Genomic DNA, 20,889 nt, shown 5'->3' on the forward strand with positions numbered 1-20,889 from the left:
GATCCCGAAAGTTGGCACCGGAATCGGGAAAAGAATTTCCCGTCTTTTCGGGAAATGACTTCCCGATTTTTTGGGATCCCGAGCAGTCGGGAAATATCGAATGGTCATTTTAAAAAATCGTTAATTCTAGACGTTTTCCGCATTGTAAGTTTCTGGAACTTATCGGAAATTGTTAGTTTTATTCCAGAAATGCAAAAGCAATCACTTAAAATGAAAATGACGTGTAGAATTCGAGATTTCCAGAGCATCGGGAAATTTCGATGTCCCGTCCCGAAAATTTACGGACATTGTCCGGAAATTGGGATTTTTTTCCATCCTGAATGTCGTGATTTAAAAAAATTTCCGTCCCGACCAAAAAAAATCTGTCCCCTACAGCCCTAGTGAATGTACATTTCTACATCGTACCCGACAATTTAACTCCCAGCGGAAATTCTTTTCAGCATACTTCAATCCAATGGTATGGAATATTTCTGTTTTATTATGTATTGAAATCAAGCATCAATAAGGCAATGAAGTAGTAACCAATGATGCGAGGCTTTCCCGATGGCGCAGTGGTAGTGTCGTCGCCTTGTAATCAAGGGGTAACGGGTTCGATACCCGGTGGAGACACATAGTGGTTCGGATTCCACTTTAAACTGTAGGTCCAGTCCCGATTAGCCTTACTGTGCATAAAGTGGACTTAAAACACTATAAGGGCCGGTTTTTCAATGTCCTGTTAATCTTTCTGTTAACTAACTGCCAGTTGGAGATAACAGCCAGTCTTAACCAGCATCGCGTTTTTGAATGCGAAAGTACCTGCCAGTTAACTAATCCATAGTTCGTTCTCCAAAACAGTGGGTTGGCAATGCAGGAAATCGATCTGCGCGCCATCTGTTAGTATAGTTCCAAACCGGTCGACTGGCACACAGCCTGGCGTTTAAATATAGAACTACAAGCGCGCCCCTCCCGAAAGCACGTTATTGCATTGTAAACGTTTGGAACAATGGCTGCGTATCCATTCTGCATGCTTACGAAATAAATTAACAAAAGCAAGAAGCGCAGATTTGGCTTTCTGCTAATAAAAGTAGATTCCATGTGGGGCAAATGCCGTTATGAGGCGCGCAAGCGTAGATACTTTCTTGTGGAAGAAGCGTGAAGAACTCGAAAGTCGAAACATTAATAATACCTGTCTGTTGATATAAACACTATTAATATGTAAATATTGTACATTTGACTGCATGCTTTGTACCTCTCTATGCATGTTTGTTGAGCGAAAAAATAACATCTTAATACTTAATAGTAGGTCAAATTCTAAAAATATGAAGGTACGAGTAAAAAGAATTTTAAAATTTAATAATAATCCTTAGCGCGACAGCCCATGAAGGGCCTTGGCTTACCTACCGACTGCCGGTCTCCCTCCCACACTTTCCTTCGTCACCTCTAAGCGTGGAGATCTTCAACCAGTATTGGAATAGTCGGGGGGTCAGCCCGACGTATCCCCAGCCGTTATAGTAGGTCTCCGTGACCGGATTACGCTCACTCACTCGGAGCTCCCCAATTTCCTCACGATGGTGGGTTGCCACCGGCCCTATACGTAGGCCGAATAAATTCCGACCAGATTTTAAAATTTACTGTAATATTTCTCCGAGAAGATCATTCAACAATAAAGCATGAATTAAAGGCAACACACGTAATAAATAATTGCCAAAAAAAAATATCCGTGACCAGGGCTCGAACTCGCATTACAAAACACAACATGCTCCGAAAAGCGGTGCCGCTAACCACTGAACCAAATTACCAAAGGGGATGGTATTGTCCTCACAGATCGAGATCTGTTATGAGACCCTGAAATTTTCCTAGTCTTCTGACTTCTAACAACTTTTTAATTAATTTCTTATGAGAATGTTAATTTGGGTTAATATATCTAATTTTGTTCAATTATTCCTTTCTACGTTAATAATCATTATATTTTTCATCTCATTTCACATTCTTTCTATCAGTTATTACGTATCATAGTAACCACAGATTAGAAATAGATAGTAACCTTTTAGCTTTTAAAGTCTTGTGCTGCCATCTATTATTGACTTCCACAAACTTTATTCATCCTTTACTCCTTGGGTACATGACACTCAGAGCCCTCTGGAGCCTGGTGCTGTGAAGCTTGCTATAAAGGCTATGTAGACTATGAGGAAACGAGTGCTGATGAAGAAAAATAATTCAAATTTTCACCACCAGGTTGAAATGAGGCAGTGAATTAACAGCAGCCAGTAACTTGAGCCTGTCTGTACAGTGTTCAATATGGGCCCTGTCAACATAGAAGCATAAGACTGTGATCAATGGTCGCACGAGACATTTCCCAGGATGTTGTTCACTTTGCACCACATTTCCACCTAGTGGTGAGAATTGGAACTACCAAGTGGACTTAAAACAACAATTTAATCAATCAATCTGTTGCTTTGTATGTTCTACAGAGGGCTCTGAACAGGGTGAATTTAATTGTGGCCACCAAGACGACTTTAATTTTTACTTTCATTGAACTTGTAGCGTTGTTGTTGAAATAATTGTTGTAAACAATTAATGTAGCCATTGAAAAAGTAATTTCTGATTTTACTTTTATCTTCATTTCAGTGTCTCCAGAGTCGGTGGTGATCCCCATCGTGTCATGCATCGTAGGGTTCCCTCTGTTGGCGCTGCTGGTCATCTGCTGCTTACGGAGAAGAGCTCAGCTAGCCAGGGAAAGAGCTAGGAGGAGACCAGGGGGGTAAGCATCTCTACTGATCTTCCTAACCTACAGCACGCCCGTACCCAGTGGAGAGGCTATGGCCCTCTCCTTCAAAGTGTGAAATACAGTGCGTTCAAGGAAAAACGGCCCCGAGCACAAATATGAAAAATGTTACAATATAGTGACTGGTGTGTATGCAACCCAAAAGACAATCGTGCCTTTTGGGTTGCATAACTGTCAGGAAACCTAAGGTCCACTCCACATGCCCTAACATAACCTAACCAAACCTAACCTTAGGTTTCCTGACAGTTATGCAACCCAAAAGGCACGATTGTCATTTGGGTTGCATATAGACCAGTCACTATATTGTAACATTTCACATATCCTCCTGAAACCCCATGTCCATTGTGTTGGACATTTGTGTTTTGCATGCTAAAATGTTATTCGTAAGTCTAAGTCATTGGATTCTCTTGTCCATTACACTGGACCGTCTTGTGCTGCCGTCTATGTACCTGTGTGGCAACTACGTGCTCCTGAAGCTTGTTCTTTGTTGTTTGGAAATGGCTGCCGATAAGAAGAGGTCCGTTCAAGGTAATTATGCAGTTTCAGTTAAATTTTTACTTATTTTGCCAAAGTATGTTTTTGTTTGCTCACCTGATGCGTTATTTTAAAGCATTAAATAGCAGAAATAATTCACTGATTTAACATTTTCGTGTGTACTTTTGAAGCCTTAGGCACGTTTTTGCTCGTGTCCATTGTAATGGACGGTGGGTCTCCGTCAGCTACTTTTACTACAACTGTGTTTTTGCTGTTCTATTGATACAGTAGTACTTTATTTTTTAATACCGGCACAATTATGTTTCAAATTTTGAAAAAATGAAGAAATATAATACAAATCAAATAAATGCTGTTATGTATTAATATTATTAATATTAATAAATAAAATTATAACATTTTTGCAGACATTTTTGGTCACCGGCGACATTTAGATGCAGGGAAAGATGCCGATATTATTCTGGAGGCTCTCTTGAATGGCGATGTGTCAGAAGTTGACATGAGTGATTACGAGGAGGAAGAAAGTGATAAGGAACCTGAAATTAGACAACAAAATTCCATACCAGATGACTGCAGTTCAAGTGAAAATGACGACAATCCTAATAACCAATCAGCGGAGCACTAGGTTGTACTGGGCAAAGACAACACGCGTTCCTGCTATTGCAAATGCAATAACAAGGAACAGGTTTTTTCAAATAAGAAACAATTTGACGATGCTCAAGTAACAAATGAGCAAAGACAAAAGGATAAACTTTGGAAAGTACGACCAATTATGGACAGAGTAAGAAATGGTTGCCTTACTCTACCACGCAGCAAAACTCTTGCGGTGGATGAACAGATGATACCGTTTACAGGTGTGTGTACAGTAAAACAATTTGTAAGGGGTAAACCTAATCCAGAAGGATTGAATCATTTTGTGTTAGCTGCACCAAGTGGTTTGGTATTAGATTTTGAGGTTTATCAGGGTAAAAATATATTCCTCACAGCTGAAAGTGCTAAAGGTCTTGGTGTTGGTGGTGCAGCAGTGCTAAGGTTAGCAGAGACTTTGGGCCAAGGAACATATTTTTTTTTGACAGGTAATTTACGTCAGTTACATTGCTGGATGAGCTAAGGAACAGAGGAATTGCTGGTACAGGGACAATCATGAAATCCAAAGTTCCAACAGCTGTTCATCTGACAGATGACAAAATAATGGGAAAGATGGAAAGGGGTTCATCTGACATGTCAGTACGCCAGGATGATCATACATGTATTGTTAAAATGGTAAGATAAAAAACCTGTTCTGATGTGTTCTTCAAAGCTTGGGGGGGAACCACAAGATAAATGTAAACGTTGGTCAAAGAAAGATGGAAAATATATTGAAGTTCAAAGACCAGCAGTTGTCAGAGAATACAACATAAACATGGGGGGCATTGATTTGATAGACAGAATGATCAGCTATTACAGAATTAAGACACACACTAAAAAATGGACTGTCAAGACAATCCTTCATTTTTTTGATTTAAGTATTGCAAATGCTTGGATTTTGATGAGGGAGGATCCAAAATCCAATGCACGCGGAAAATGTGTTCAGTTTCTGGATTTCAAAATTTCAGTTGCAGAAGAACTGCTGAGACAGTCGGAATATTCCGATTCCAGTGATGAAGAGACTGTAAGTAAACCACCAAGCACTCGTAAGCGACAAAGGCAAGATGGAAGCACAGAGGTCAGTAAGATTAACAAAAGAAGAATCAAGTATCTTCCAGAAATGATGGATATAAAGAACTCTGCCAGATGCAAGAACAAAGGTTGATCAAAGAAAACTAAAGTCCGGTGTAAGAAATGTGATGTGTATCTTTGTTTATAATTGTTTTGCAGAAACTCATTCATAGAGTTTGCACTGGTTTGTAAGTAATAAGATCTGGTTGAGCCTATTTCATATTTATTGGTTTCAGCATTTATTGTAATCAGTCAAATAACAATTAAAAATCACAGGCCATGTAAAGACAATATACTCAGTTTGTACTTTTGATAAGGTATTATTAATATTTTTTCTCTTCATATTTGTTTGTACAAATTTTTAACGTTTAGCAAGAGGACTCGTGTATTAATAATTAATGTAAAAATGACAAATATAACTTAAATATTCAACTTCCATTATTTAAAAGCTTATTATTGCCAAACCCACCAATGTTTCATCCGGAATCTTTTTTATACGATCAAGACCCAATGTCCATCGTAATGGACATGAAAAAAAATAATGTTATGAAAATTATTTTCGAAAAATGACTGTAAGTACTTAATTGTAGTTCTATTATGAATATTATTCTCAAATTTGGTTAACATCGACTGAAAAATATGAGCATGGGTCTCAGGAGGATATTTGTGCTCGGGGCCGGTTTTAAACGTACGCACTGGGACCGGTTTTTCGTTGAACGCACTGTATTCAAATGTGAACAGAGTTCGAAATGGAAGTTTTAACAAAACGGAACACTACTTTCGTGGAGATGGTGTTGTCTTATTTATTTTGTCTCTGAGTACCATCCCTCCAAAGAGGAATTTTTTTGAATTTACTGTCTGTGTAACATAATACATAGGTCCTAGAGTACTGCACAGGACCACTTTGGCTTGATCTTACTCATCAAGTCTACCACGCTTCAGCATATAGAATCAAATATCATTTCAATAAGTGACAATCGTAGACATATGTATGTAAAAATCCGCGCTGGTAGTTTCAGCCCATAATCATCTATTCATTTTCATACATCGCTATGTGTTGGTAAGATACACTAAACATTTTAACATGGAGATGATGACTATGTTTACTTAAGTTTGTTTCAGTGTCTTTCATTTCATCCATATTTGATGGCCTATCACTACCACAGACAAATTACGGTTATACGTGAACTGCTGAGCGAGCGTATACCAATCGTTTTGTCTGTTCTAGCATTTTTCACTTGAGGGAAGAAGCTTTCAGTTCCATACGCTACCTAGCGTCATCCGTGCGAACTATTATATGCTTGAGCAAAATATTCTCGATGCAGTACTCTAATACATACGTTGTAAATCATGTATCCAGTTCAGACACTGTTGTTTATTCTTGATAAAACAGTAATATCGTCCTTCTTTTTCGAAATAATTTTAATTTAAATGTATTTTTTCAGTGCATGAGTCTGAGAGCAAGGACTGATCACCTGATGGTACTTTCGAGTTTGTCTTAGACATAAGTGTGATGTCTAGAAATGACTCAAAGTTCCAAGAAGTATATGAGTGAAAAGACATATTAAAGAAAACAGTTTTAACATGTATACATACTATTTCCACCTCTCGCTTTTTCTTCTTACTGCAACTTCTCAACTCTGCATGACGTCAACTACTGCTTACAATATTTAACATTAATTGTGCACAAAATGTCACACATTTTCTCGTCTACGCGTTATGTGTACGAGTACTACTGCTCAGTGAAATAGCGTGGCATCTTAATTTTTGACCAAAAGTTCATCCTAAGGAAAGATGTTTGCCTTCTGCAGTCTTGTGATGTTCTTGTTGAGAAATCTAATTTCTGCGCTTTTATCTTATACAGCTTCCAGAGGGTATAAACCTTTTTGTTCTAGCATTCTATGTCTCTTGAATGGCTGGCTGGAGGAATCCGTAACTCTAAGGGGTGACCTTTCCATGTAGTACACCCAATTGTTAACCTCACTTCCATGTAGTACACCCAATTGTTAACATCACTTTCATGTAGTACACCCAATTGTTAACCTCACTTGCATGTAGTACACCCAATTGTTAACCTCACTTCCATGTAGTACGCCCAATTGTTAACCTCACTTTCATGTAGTACACCCAATTGTTAACCTCACTTCCATGTAGTACACCCAATTGTTAACCTCACCTCCATGTAGTACACCCAAATGTTAACCTCATTTGCATGTAGTACACATAATTGTTAACCTCACTTCCATGTAGTACACCCAATTGTTAACCTCACTTCCATGTAGTACACCCTGAGCTTCATTTTGCAGACTAATGAGTATGGCGTGTGGACTACAGCCAGTATAATCTTCGTAGGGCTTTGTGTCTGTTGTCCTTGTGTTTTGCTGAGTGTCCCTTTACAGCCTCACCTTGTAACCAAAATCAGAATATTTTAGTCCACGACATTACAGTTGTATTATTAGTTACATGTTAGATACGATAGGGGCTGGTGCAAAATAACCCAAGCCCTGACGCAATTAAAATTTTAAATTCAATCAATCAATCAAACCATGGGTAGATTACCATGGAGCAACGATGTTCAGTCCTTCTAAGCATCTACTCATATCACAGCTGATTAAATGATTTCTGTCTTTGCCTGACGTGGGCGTTGTCTTAAGTACAAGGAACCGCAAATGTATAATTCTGCAAAACGAATGCCAAAAGAGGTTTGTGGGTGGATTTGGTCAGCAGGAAATTGCTGAGTGGTGATAAGTTAATGTGTTGTTTTTTTTTTGTTTTTTTCGTTGCTTTCTACCCCTGGATGTTGAATGACGAATAGATTAATTTGGTGAACTGACAAAGATGAAAAGCCAACCCCGTGGCTAATTGGTTAGCGCACGCGCTTCGAAGTCGAATATCTGGGGGTATAACCTGGGCCAAAAAATATGGATGTGTTGTTGTCTTCATCCCACTTCCATCTATTACTTCTTTCACCTTTATCATCGCGATTAACCGAGAGTGGTAGAAGAATGACGTGAAATAACAGAAATAGAACCTTCGGTGTCAGCTTTTGAGATTGAAGCATTATTTCTTCAGTCGATAGTGACAATAGATTGTGACAGTGACATGAAATACTTCTTATTTTATAAGCAATAGGAACACGAGAAGAGCGATAGATATTCCTTGTATTTTCGATTTTCCCGTCTGTGGTGATAATTAATTATATTTTGTATGCGAAATATGTTTAATATCAATTTGTGCTCATCTATGCAGATGTAACTAATTAAAGAGAGCCTCCACGATGGCGCAGTTAAAACGTCGCCTCATTGCAATTAAGGAGTTCTCGGGTCGATGCCCGGTGGAAACGCATAGTGGTTCAGATTCCACTTTAAACTGTAGATCTCGTCCCGATTTGCCTATCTGTGCACAAGGTAGACTTGAAAATGTTACTTCTTCAAAATTTGTGGCAGTTAGTAACTGATCGTTTAGTTGCATTGTTGCAGGACCTGCGGATAATAGACGTGTTCAAAGGACCTTTAAATTTTAACTTAGATTTTTACTTTTATTTACTGGCACTTTTCTGGCACTTTTGAGTAATCACTACGATGAAGATAAGTATGCTATAATAGGACACTCACAAAAAAATATATAATGCCCAGACCGGTATTCGAATCTGGAACCTCTGTCGTCGTAGCGCTAACCACACATCCACGGAGGTCGACAATTTTCACATACAGTAGATACTTACACATCTTCCTTACATACTGCTCTTCCTACCACTGTCCCTTATCATATTCTCCATTTGAAGTTTAGATTATTTACAGCTGTCGTTGGGTAGTAAATGAGTATTGTATATTTTCATTTCCTGTTGAGGCACAAATTCCATCACCCAGATTTAACATTAAAGAAACGTAGCTCCAGTTTACTTGAATCATTGTGAATTAGCGTAAATCAGCAAATATTTTGCGTTGTTTCGAGATTATTAATTAGGATGCAATTAGGATAATGAAAAAAATGAGACTTGCATGTCACAATTGTGATGTCCAACTGATCTCCGTATGTAGTGTTTAGCACATCACACTTCAATTGTAAGTTTGTTTCTCGGATGTGAATGAGATGTGCCTCCCCTCCCCCCGTAAAAAAATGGGGGGGGATTGTCCGTGCAGAACAAATTTTGGATCTAAGACAACTCATAAATGAAGTGTCTAGAAACAGCTGTTAGGCAAGAATATAAAATAAAATACTTCTTTGCAATTACAAATAATTATAATCTAACTCGTGGTCGAGAGTTAGGACGATGTGACTATACTTCCCAGGTTTTGCTTCAGAGTTGTCTCGGCATGGAGTTCCATCTCTTTGAGTGCTTCTTTATCAATTTAGTCTAATTATCATCCATCCTCACAGTTGCGATAAATTATAACGTGAACAGAAGATCATTTTCAAACAAGCATATGGGGAGAACTGTGTAGACAGACAACATGCTCCAGAAAGTTGCCAATCGACGTGTAGCATGGCCTTCAGCACTGGAGTTGAGCGTTGAGAAATGTTTGCTGAAGGCTCCTCAAGCATCTTATCACGAATGCCTTGCTGAGCGCATTATTTTAGCTGGGAACATTTTTTCCTACTGTTATATCTGCGGTCAAGCGTACAAGGAAGAAGACAGTTGCAAACTGTATGCAATGATTGCAGGATACACGATTCTCTCTCCCTCCCCATTTCTGATTCTGCTACCCTCTATCTTTTTCTTGTACTCTCCCTCTTATATATTTATTTATTACATATTGTTTCTCATGGCGAACTTAAAGCTTACAAACTTTTCATCCACTTAACCGTTATCACATCGATTTTCTTTGTATATGACAATTTTAACAACATTTAATCCATTACATAAAGGGGAAATGTTTAAAAAAGGAAGAGAAATGTAAAGTTACAAAGAAAAGTTATCTCACTCTCTGTCACCATCTTACTCTGTCTCTTTTCTCCATTCTCCTTCTATCCTTATCTCAGACTCTACCACTGTCTTTCTTCCCATTTTACTCTATTTTTATTGTCTTTTCCTTCTCTCCCTTAATCTCTCTCTTTCTCATTCTTGTCCTTTCACTCAATTTTTCTTTCTGTCTCTTTCTCGCCATCTTTCTCACTCGCTTCCTCCCAATCTTTTCTCTCTCTCATCTCTCTGCATCTTTAATTCTATTTCCCTATCTGTCTCTATTTTCCTCTTCCTCTCTCACCTTTTCTCTATGCTTCTCTTTCACTCTTTAGCTCTCTGCCCCTTCCACTCTCTGGTCGTCTGTCTTACTCTCTCTCTCTCTTTTCACATTGCTGCAGAAACATTTCCAGGAGATCATTCAATAATATATTCCTTTCAAATCAACGTTAACATCTACCTACAAAGTAAAGAATTGATGCATTTCAATCTTCGGTATCCGGCTCAATTGACTTATCAATCTCATCAGACTCGCTACATCACGGGCTTTCATTATAACCTGCGAGGCTTCATCATTTGCTTCTGGATACATGGGAGCAGATTACCCTGTTTGATGTTATCATCTATCAACGTTTCTCATCAGGGAAAATCAGAGTAGACCGCGGCTTAATTTAATGAACGTCGCTGCTTTGCTCTGATCAAGAGAAGATATTGGCTCTTTCCGTCATAATCATGGCATGTGATAATTTTCCAATTGATTCTCAAATAAAGAATGTCTCGACCTCATTGTCATCTGGTGCTACAATGTCACAAATTTTAAGAATGTTATATTTCATTGGAAAAGTGTAAAGATAATGTTCTGTTTAGGAATTATTTTTTTCATCGTCTTTAATTTCAATCCCAGATTAGGAATGGCATTCATTTTTTAAAAAAAAAATTACAAGTGAAATACGGGGTGATTCATAAATCAGTGGAATATTTTAGAAATTTAATACAGATGAACGATACAACTGACAGCGGCAATTTTGATGCAGATAAAAAGAAAAACTCTCAAAGTTTTTTTTTGTCGCATCAGCTCTAATATCCCAGGAGTCGTTCGGACCAGATCATAGGCTGCAAGAGTTCTTGCCAAGAGTTCCTCTACATTACTCACAAGTGTCTCGTGGACAACACTTTTAACATGACCCCACAAGAAAAAATAAAGTGGAGTCAGATCAATTGAACGGGCAGGCCAAGCAACAGGTCCTCCTCTCCGTATCCACAACTGAGGGAAGGTCTGCGTCAGAATATCACGAGCACCAGCTACGAAGTGGGCTGGGGCTCCATCGTGCTGAAACCATATGCGTTGCGTTGATGAACGAGAAGTGGGACATGTTCTAATAACTCGGGGACGATGTCTCTCAGAAACACAGTGTACACTGGGCCAGTTAATCGTGACGGTAAAAGATACGGACCTATTAAATGTTCGCTGACAATGCCCGCCCACATGTTTACAGCAAATCTGTCTTGATGAACCTTCACGATTGTGGTACGGGGATTTTCTTCGGCCCATACATGGTTATTTGCGACTATTCAGCATCCCGTCTTTCGTGAAACATGCCTCATCAGTGAAAAGCACACAGGCATGGAACTGGGGGTCGACCACACAGCTGTGCAGTAACCATTCACTATACACGATGCGGGGTGCATAATCAGCTGGACCCAAGGAATGGAAAAACTCTGGGAAACATGGTGCGCTTGATCCTTGCTACGTGGTCAGATACAACCTTTCTGCTTCCCTACAGTTCCCATTTGCTCTTCCATACACAAACACCATATCAGCCAGTTTCTCTACCGTTACTCCATTGCACTGATTGCAGCCGCGACACTCGTGCTTCTAGACTACACGCGCCGATTTTGATGTTACGTCTTCTCCAGGGCATGCACGGTGGATTCTGTCCCCTTTCTTTTATGGTTCCCCTCCGCGTTGTGCGTGTTTGCCTGCCCTTCGAAGGTTTTGGCTTGTAACTTTTGACTGGGGCATTTCCGGACCAGGGTTCCCTATCTTATTTTGCTGCATTTGTTCAATTCCATCATCCTTGCAAGTCTGTAACACGGTCACAGAAACACCCTGTATGTTGCATAGTTTATCTGTGGCGAATTTATAAAATGTTGGACGGACTTATGAATCAAGATGTAATTACGAGCAGAATGGTCCAGTCTATAGGGTGTCTCCCATGTGGAGGTCCCAGGTGGGGCTGTGCGATATTTCAATATATCGATGTATAGACGATATTTTTAAAATTTCAAAGCGTCGATATCTTAAACATATTTATATCGATATCGTTATTTCGATATTTGACACATCGATATTAATTTTATCGACTTTGATATGTCAGTATCGCCATTCTTAAATTTGTCGGTATTAAAATACGCATTGGTCTGTACATGCATTCTGTTGCCCTTGAAGTTATTTAGCAACATATTCGCCCCTGCTCGGTTTGGTTAGAAAAAAAGAACGTTCGATATATGGCAGCGTGGAACTCTCTTCAGAAATCTGTGAGAAAGCCATTTACTGGTGGTGTGTCACTATTGAAAGATATTATTTTATCCTGGTTTCTTAGGACTTGGTAAATTCTTATCTTAACAACAATATAAATAGGAATATAAAAGTTGAAACTCGCACCTACATTGTATTAAAATTCGGAAAATCATAAAGTCACCTAGAAAGAGACTGTTGATGGAATGTTATGAATAATTAAGAAAGAGGACAGGGCAGTGACTTATATTTAGGAAACTTCTAAACACCATGCAACAATCCATATTTAGACTAAAAAACATTGATTTATTTATCCAGTTTTTTGTTTTTGCTGGGAGGGAGACTGGCCGATCAGTCTGCCCTCTTCTGGCGTAGCGTCAAAACTACAAAAAAGGTTGTGCTGTGACAAGCTGTATATGTTGTTTATGATAAATCGAGAAGAGGCAAATAACTAGAGTCATTTACAACTCGAAACCGAATCCTTGCCAGGTGTCGTCTCGTACAGATAGCATTCCTATACTTGGGCACACACAGGTAAACAGCAAGTTCTAAAAAGTAGGAACATTACTCTTTTATTGGTTGTTACACGTATTTGTTTTCCATGATGTTCAGAGGCGACATCTCAAGTTCTGTCCCTGCGGCGAGCGCTATACTTGTCACCAATCTTGCGTCGACTTAACTTGTATGTTACGTTAGAAATCGGGCACCACCATTGAAGCTCACTTATTTTCACTTCCTCGATTAGTGTGGTTGTGGTTAAGAACTGCAGACTACATTGTGGTATGGGACTCCTATTTTCGCCACCATGGAACAACACTATTCTCTGATTCTTCTAGATAACACTAAAATTCAATTAAAACTTCAAATTTAAGGATTAGATGTGTGAGTATTGTCGATATAGTTTCTGTCAGTATATTGATATTTTTATAATGTCGATACTGATATTATCAGTATCATCAATATCGATATTTAATCGATATCGCACAGCTCTAGTCCCAGGTTCGATTCCTGGGGTGGATGTTCTCAGATGGGAATTTTTTCAACCTCGTCCTTGCATAAAGAGGTAATTGGGTTCGTCTAGACTCTAAAAAATGGGTACCTGGGAGGAAAGGTGACTGGAGCATGATGCTGATCATGTCACCTCCAATAATGGGCCAGATCATGAATGTGTAGCGTACTACCTCCATATCCCCCCTGTATCTTCATGGCAGGGTGCAGTGCGAACAGAGCAGGTGTAAAATTTAAGGCCTGTTCGGTGCCCTACTTGTAATCAAGGGGTACCGGGTTTGATACACGTAGTACTTTGGATCCCACCTTAAAATCTCAATTACTTTAGTTGACTAAACAAACTTGGACTTCAAAATAAAATTAAACTTGTAAGGAATTTTTTCCAATAATTCCCCTCATAAATCGGTTCTAAGGTTCAAATGCTCCTAATCAATTGATACCTATGGGGGAAGGCGATCACATTACTCCAGTATGGTAGTCCTCACACAGTCACGGTCATAGCCGTTGTGGAGGAAGTGTGGTCAGCATCACGCTTCGGCCACCATTACCCTCAATGGTACCCATTGAAAGCTGGGTGAACCACAGTTTTGGGGGATGAGAAATCAGTTGGTCATTTGGTGTGGAAGAATGGTATTGTTGGTTCATTCTTCTTTGGGGATATTGTCATAGGTGACAAATACTTAAACGTATTGGATTCCACAGAAGACAAGTATCCAGTCTGGTTCCAGCAGGATGGTGCACCTGCTCATTATGCCACTGCTGTACGAAAATGCCTTGATCGCCAGTTCCCAGGGCACTGGTTAGGTCAACAACGTTGAAATTCGTTCTATTTTTCTCTCTCAAACTCTATCCATTCGTCCTTTTCTATGTATGTATATGTATATATATAGGCCTATATATATATATATATATATATATATATATATATATTGCTCCACATCCTTTCCAATTTCTGATTACATAGCTTAACTTACTATAAGTATTTTGAAAAAAATATCTTACGTATTCATTCTAGTATTAGTAACTTAGGCACAAAAGTTATATCCTTATCACTTCTGTTATATTATAGTTCTTAAAATTTCCTTCTAAAAAAATTATAACGTATTGTAAATAAAATAAATTCTGTTCTTACTTATGTGGTAATTCTCAGTTCTTTAATATGCTTTGTTGAGAGAGGTAACTAACATGCCCACGAACTGACATTTCGTTTACATTTTCATGAACAGATAATTCTTTAAGTCATAAGTCATCTATTAATCAGTTGAAAATATTAAATAATAAGCTAAAAAAAAGTTCATTACCGTGTAGTGATAAAAATATTTAAATAAATTGATTTAAAATATTTGAATTGTTAAAATACACAGTCACTTTCAATGTAGCATTTGAAACTGAACTAGTTTTATGTAAAGTTTTAAAACTATGTTGCAATCAAAATCACGATCAATTGATACAGCACACAATATCCAAGAGACATCTAATGGATGTCCAGTGAATATCCAGAAATGGATATCTAATGGACATCCAATGAATATCCATAACATCAGTGGGTCCGATCTGGACATCCAATGGATCTCTGTTGGAGATATTTATGCTGTATGGATGGGTTAATTGATAATTATTATAACAATGTATTAATATAACTTGAATTTGATTTTATGCCCAGGTGAATAAAGTATTAACTCCAACGTATATTTCTTATTTCAGAGCCCAGCGGCAGATATTCCAGGTATATGTTCCAAACCTAGTTTAATTTGAATTCCATTTTTTAATTAAACATGTATACTTTATATTGCAGGAATATTGAAAACTCGGAGCCAGGGGCACTATCTTTAGTGCGCTTAAGTCCGCTACATCGGACAGGTACGTCACCCAACCACCCAACAAAATGCACCACCCAGGTACGTTTCCCCTGCCCCCTCACCGCTTAGTGTTCAGGTACAGTACCGCTTTAGCCCATCCTTGTATGAGAGGTTCAGTTTTCTTGCATGCCTCGCTGAACTTTTCTTCGTTTGAGGGGAAGGAAATGAAGAATTTGCGTAATAAGCTAGCTAGACCACGATAATTGTAGTGACAGCACAGATAAGGAATGCGTTAGGATGTTGATAACCAATTGTGATTTACGACGGGTGTCACGTTATCTACTTTAGAATTTACGCATGTTTTCGTTGTTCTTTATGTTCTCAAACTAACTTTGATATATATTATAAATACATTTAAATATAGTTTAAATATATATGAAGTATGTATATACTATAAATATAAATTATATGGCTGTAGAGCACTTTGAAGTACAAAGTAAAATAGTTCCAGATTCCTCAAGATAATGCGCCAGCACATTTTTTTTTCAAACTGGAATCAATGTCGAAGCACCTCGCATATAGAGAACAAAATTACTACAATTTCCTGGTTTAGCGGTAACGTCGTTGCCTTATAATCGAGTGATTCTGGGTTCGATAACTACTGGAGACACATAGTGGTTGAAAGTTCATAAAAGTGGACTTTAGACAAACTACATCGTATGCCTTACAAAAAAAAAGAAATAGCCAAAAATATAGTACAAATCGTACAAAATCAAGATTAGATTTTGTAATTAGTTCTGTCACGAGATAAAGATTTGCTTACGAGTGTGTTTTCATCAGGTTCATCTAATCAACATTCATCACCATCGTCGCGATTACTCAGAAGTGGCAGAAAAACTACTCAAAATGCGAAAATAAATTTCACTAGACCATCATTTTTTCAATAAAAGCGGTGACGTTCATTCACACTTTCTTCAGTGAAAATTATCGCCGGTAATAATAAATGATTTTTAATCTGTTTCTTGATTGACTTCGGGAGTTTTGTATGTATCATTGTTTAGGTCCGTACACACGGTGTCATATTTCTGGATTGAAATGTACAACCGCTTCTTTGGCTGATTATTTTGAGTGATGCACTTATGACCTCACTGCCAAATGCTCTAGGTTCGAGTCCTAGTGATGGAAAGAGCATTTCTTTTGCTTCTTTATTCATCTTCATCATATGGTCGTCGTCATTCATACTTGTTGCTCATATTATGCTAAAGATGTATAAAAATTTGACGTCAGAAAAACCTATATAACCTCTCGAATTTGGGCCCATGATTAATAAATTGGTTACACATCGTGGTATCAAGTTGACCGACACATGGCACACTTCAAATGGCCATAAATAGTGGAATGAAAAGCATAGGAAAAATGATGGAAGTGAAAGGATTTAAGATTTTCAAAAAATAAAAAACATTTTGGTCATGACACCGAAATTTGTCATACACGTGGCTCAATAGGTCCTTATCAATGGTCGCAACATTGTCAACAATGCATTGTGTAAGGCTTGAATAGTCGTTAGTGTTCACAAGCCATTGTTGACAACTTTGTAGCCATTGATTAGGACCTATTGAGCCGCGTGTACAGCAAATTCCAGGGGCAATTGCAAAAATGCACAGAATTAAATGGAGGCCATCTCTCGATGTAATTTTAAAAAAATAAGTTGGCATCATTTGGATAATAAATGGTACATTTTAATCTGTTTCATTTATTTTCCTGTTTTATATTCTGTTATTTGTGATCGTTTGAAATGTGTCAATTGGTTTGGAGCCACCCTGTGTTACTGTAAAATTCCCACACAATCTTATTTTCCAATTTTCTAGACGCTTGGTTGATTTTAGTGGAAATATGATATAAACAAAAATTAGAAACCATATAGCTGAGATAACGTGCTGAAATCAACTAAGTTCCTCCATTTTGAATCCAATAAGTGATTAAAAAGCAAGTCGTATGACTTTCTCTGGCACGCTATGACCACTTAGTGAAGTCTAATGGGAGATAAGTTTCAGTTAATTAATTGTATATTATTAATTAGTTCTTATATTAATTGTATATTAATTCAGGAACATAATTGCAATACGTAATTTGATGTTGATTTATGAAACAATTTTGTGAATACAGTTGTCCGGAAACTAAATGGTGATAAAAAACACAATGTATTCAGTGTGTGTGTGTGTGGGGAGGGGGGGAGAAAACAAATAACAAAAGAGCGAGAATTTTAATAAAAATACCTTGGCACTGCACTGCTGTAGAGCTTCAAGATAGAGCTTCAGGCCTGGAAAGCTTCCATTCACTTTATCCATGCACTCCAGTTTTCTATGCTTTGGAGAAAATAAGCACGACCAAATATGCACACAAGTAGGAAATGAAATATAGTAACATTTTATAAAATTATGGATTGTATCAGCTTCTTTATAGACTGAATAGTAGCATGTTGCATGACGTCACTGCTTCTTTTTATGCTAATTCTTTACCTGATTTAATAAGAACATTTTTTCCAATATATTAAATACCAATTGTTTGTATATTTTTAAGTATTTTATATCATTATCTTGCACTGAAGTATCTTTGGAATCGTCATTAACAGAAATACCTGTTCTGGTAGAGTGGTTAGCATAGCGTTCTATGAAAGGAGAAGTCCTATGTTTGAATCCTAGGTAGGACATTGATATTTGTGCCATCATCAACTTTTCCTCGCGATTAACCTAGTCAATGACATGGAAATAGAACCAATCAACTCTTAATATCAAAACTATCAAGCATTTTAGAATATACAGGGTGATTATCTCGCTAGGAAACCAAAAACTTCCTCAATAGCTACTTTTGTATGAAAATTTGCTGAACCAAACTCACAAATGTACTATTGCTTTTGCAATGCTTTGTTAAAAAAAGCTCGGTTTGTTGAAATGTAATAACTTTTTAAACACTGTCAGTATATGAAAACGGAAGATGTTACGATGATGCAAGAAAATGCATTAAATTTTGATTGAAGTACAAAAAGTATTCCATTGTCTTGATGCATGTTCATGCTTCATTTTCTGTTGATACATCGGATCAGAAATTCCAAACAAAGAAGAAACCAATAAATCAACAAATACACGCACAGTTCTATCAACTGATGCATGTGAAGTCCATGAATTAGAATTAAAGCATTTTCTTTTGTGCGTGTTTTCTAGATACAACTCAAAAGTTCCTTAAAGGCGGCACTTAGACGAAATAATCACTAATAAAATCATTATTTTAATATGATTCTAATATATTAGTATCAAAATTCCTCCTTTTGTATATTTTAACCATTGGTTACTGTTAAACTTATTATTCATCCAGGGATAACACAGAATGCCGTCATACTATTCATCCAGTGGCAAAGCGTGACATTTTTACGTAGTCTTCGCAAGATTTGCCAAACGTCACGGTCGATCTTCCAACGGAGGGGGAGGGGGCACAATATTTCTCTGCGATAAATGCCAAGGTCACTGCCAATTCAATGTAAATGCTCATACCACAGACCGTACGGCTACAAAAGACACAATTCTATCCCATACGATGATAATTATTAAATATGATTAATGTATTCCTGTAATTAAATATAACAAATTGACATGCACAAATTACAAAGTAAAATAGGCGTTTAATTAATATAAAACGTCGTACCTTACTTGTATATAAACTCGAGCCTCCTTGTTTTCGTGGCGAATTTGTTAATGACTGTGTCGTAGAATTCTTAATTTTCTCTTACAGACTACAAGAGTACTTTCGCGATGGATAATACACAACACTATGGCACAATACAAAACAAAACATAATCAGGGATTATGACCCTCACAAACCCCCCTTGAGCACGACACTGGACACTCGGAAGATGACTCCAGAGAAACCCTATCGTGGCTGTAAACATGAGGATGAGGCTGAAGAAAATGCCTGTTATGAGCCAGCCCTTCAAGCCTAAGGGAAGTAGAGACGTTGGGCCTTGTCGTAGGGTCTGCCTGTTCGGAAGCGTTCGGCTGTTCTCGGCACCGGCAGAAAGCAGACGGATTCGCACCATTCTGCGATGAGCTGAGCCGTCCAACACCATTGCCTTCAATAGGAAACTTGGCGGGAGGGTTCGGCGCGAGGGGTAGTACTGGGCCTCATTTCGATGCGCTAAACTTTACCGAATCTCTTGCGTATTTAGAGCTGTTTCATGCTGTCGCTTGGCTTATTTCGCACAAATATGCGAATATTCTGACTTATATTTTTACTTCTTCTCTAAGATATTTAAAATGCAACATTTTTATTATTTTGCTTGGTCATCGCCGCATCTTCCAATGACCGGAGGCCTCGCCTCTGCATTGATCATAATAGACAATAAAATTCATAAATATTATCCCAATTAAGAGAGCTTTAAAAATACTTGATATTCAGTGTTACCAGATCCTATTACTTGATAAAGAAAAAACAGTCTAGGTGGTTTATGTGTGTGCTTTGGGTGATCGACTCTCCCTCAAAACGTTCAGAGTTCGACTCCTGACCTACGTATGAGTGAGTATTGCTTTGTTAGTCTTTCTTCATGGATTTGCTATAATCATCATTCATCCCCATTCATGAGGTTGCCCTAAAGCGGAAGTAAAAGCGAAGAAACATAAGAAACAAAAATAAAATACAATCTGGAAATTGTTTTTTATGAATATCCTTATGTACTAACCTTCTCCGACAGTTTATTTATGAGTACATAATAACATTTTCTGGGTCTATTGCTACAGCCAAACATGCATTCTCTATTTTATAATATTGCTATTGTGAAATGTTAAGCAGGCAGTGGCGTGGCCAGGGGGTGTTGGTGAACCCCTCACTTTAACTCGGAATTATTTTTAAAAAAGTCAAAAGCAGGAAAATATGGAAATATAAGGACTGACTACTAAAAAACTATTCATAACCCTCCCCTTTCGAAAATCCTGGGCATGCCAGTTGCCACTGCAAGCAGGAGTAAATTTGTGCTGGGCATTTACCTTATTTACATATGTATAATGCGCACCCTGGTTTTTGATAGGGAAAAGTGACAAACAATTATATCTCATATATAATGCGCAGTATAATTCAGGTGCACAAAATGGCTTTCCTAGTTGTAGGAGGTGCCTGCATGAATTCCGCCAGAAGGACTGCTTTTGTTAGTGTAGCAGAACATTACATTTGAAAGTGAAAATTTGTAGGACATGACCTTTAGACTTTTATGCAGATTTGCTCCTTTCCTCTTTACTTTTTCAAAAAAAACCTTCAAAATATATACTTTTTTCATGACTAATGTAACATTTATAGGAGGCACATTCAGGATCTTCAAATTAACAGTTAGCAGCAAAAGATTTCTTCCATTAAGGCATTTGCATACTCCAAATATGTCACATTATATGGCAAGTAATAAATTATAATTATTATTTTGTTTATCCTTATCTTTTCGTTCATCCAAAGTACCATAAAAATCGGAATGTTCCTTCATTTCAACCATATTGCACATTAGTGTCGGCATCTTAAATTGAATACTGTTGCCATATTTAGAAACTACAGAATTTAAGCTTTACGACGATATACCGCATAATATGACAGGGTTCCGTAAACACAAAAAATCAATGTAGGTGTCACAAAATCATTGAATGACCATGTACGGTTTCATGTTGGCTGTCCGAAT

General features: G+C 37.8%; 1 protein-coding gene across 3 annotated transcripts in view; it reads left to right on the forward strand.

The window, feature by feature from the left end:
- LOC146005264 (uncharacterized) overlaps positions 1-20,889 on the forward strand; it is a 374,131-nt gene that overhangs the window by 335,847 nt on the left and 17,395 nt on the right. The window contains exons 4-5 of one of the 3 annotated variants that reach the window (XM_083144366.1): positions 2,608-2,740; positions 15,088-15,109. In XM_083144366.1, coding sequence (XP_083000492.1) covers positions 2,608-2,740; positions 15,088-15,109 — 155 coding nt within the window. Of the gene's footprint in view, positions 1-2,607; positions 2,741-15,087; positions 15,110-15,178; positions 15,282-20,889 lie in introns of all 3 variants that reach the window. The other 2 variants (XM_083144364.1, XM_083144365.1) reach the window with 2 other exon arrangements.

This window comes from Lepisma saccharinum, chromosome 23 (genome assembly GCF_977018435.1).
Source record: "Lepisma saccharinum chromosome 23, izLepSacc3.1, whole genome shotgun sequence".
Taxonomy (NCBI): domain Eukaryota; kingdom Metazoa; phylum Arthropoda; class Insecta; order Zygentoma; family Lepismatidae; genus Lepisma; species Lepisma saccharinum.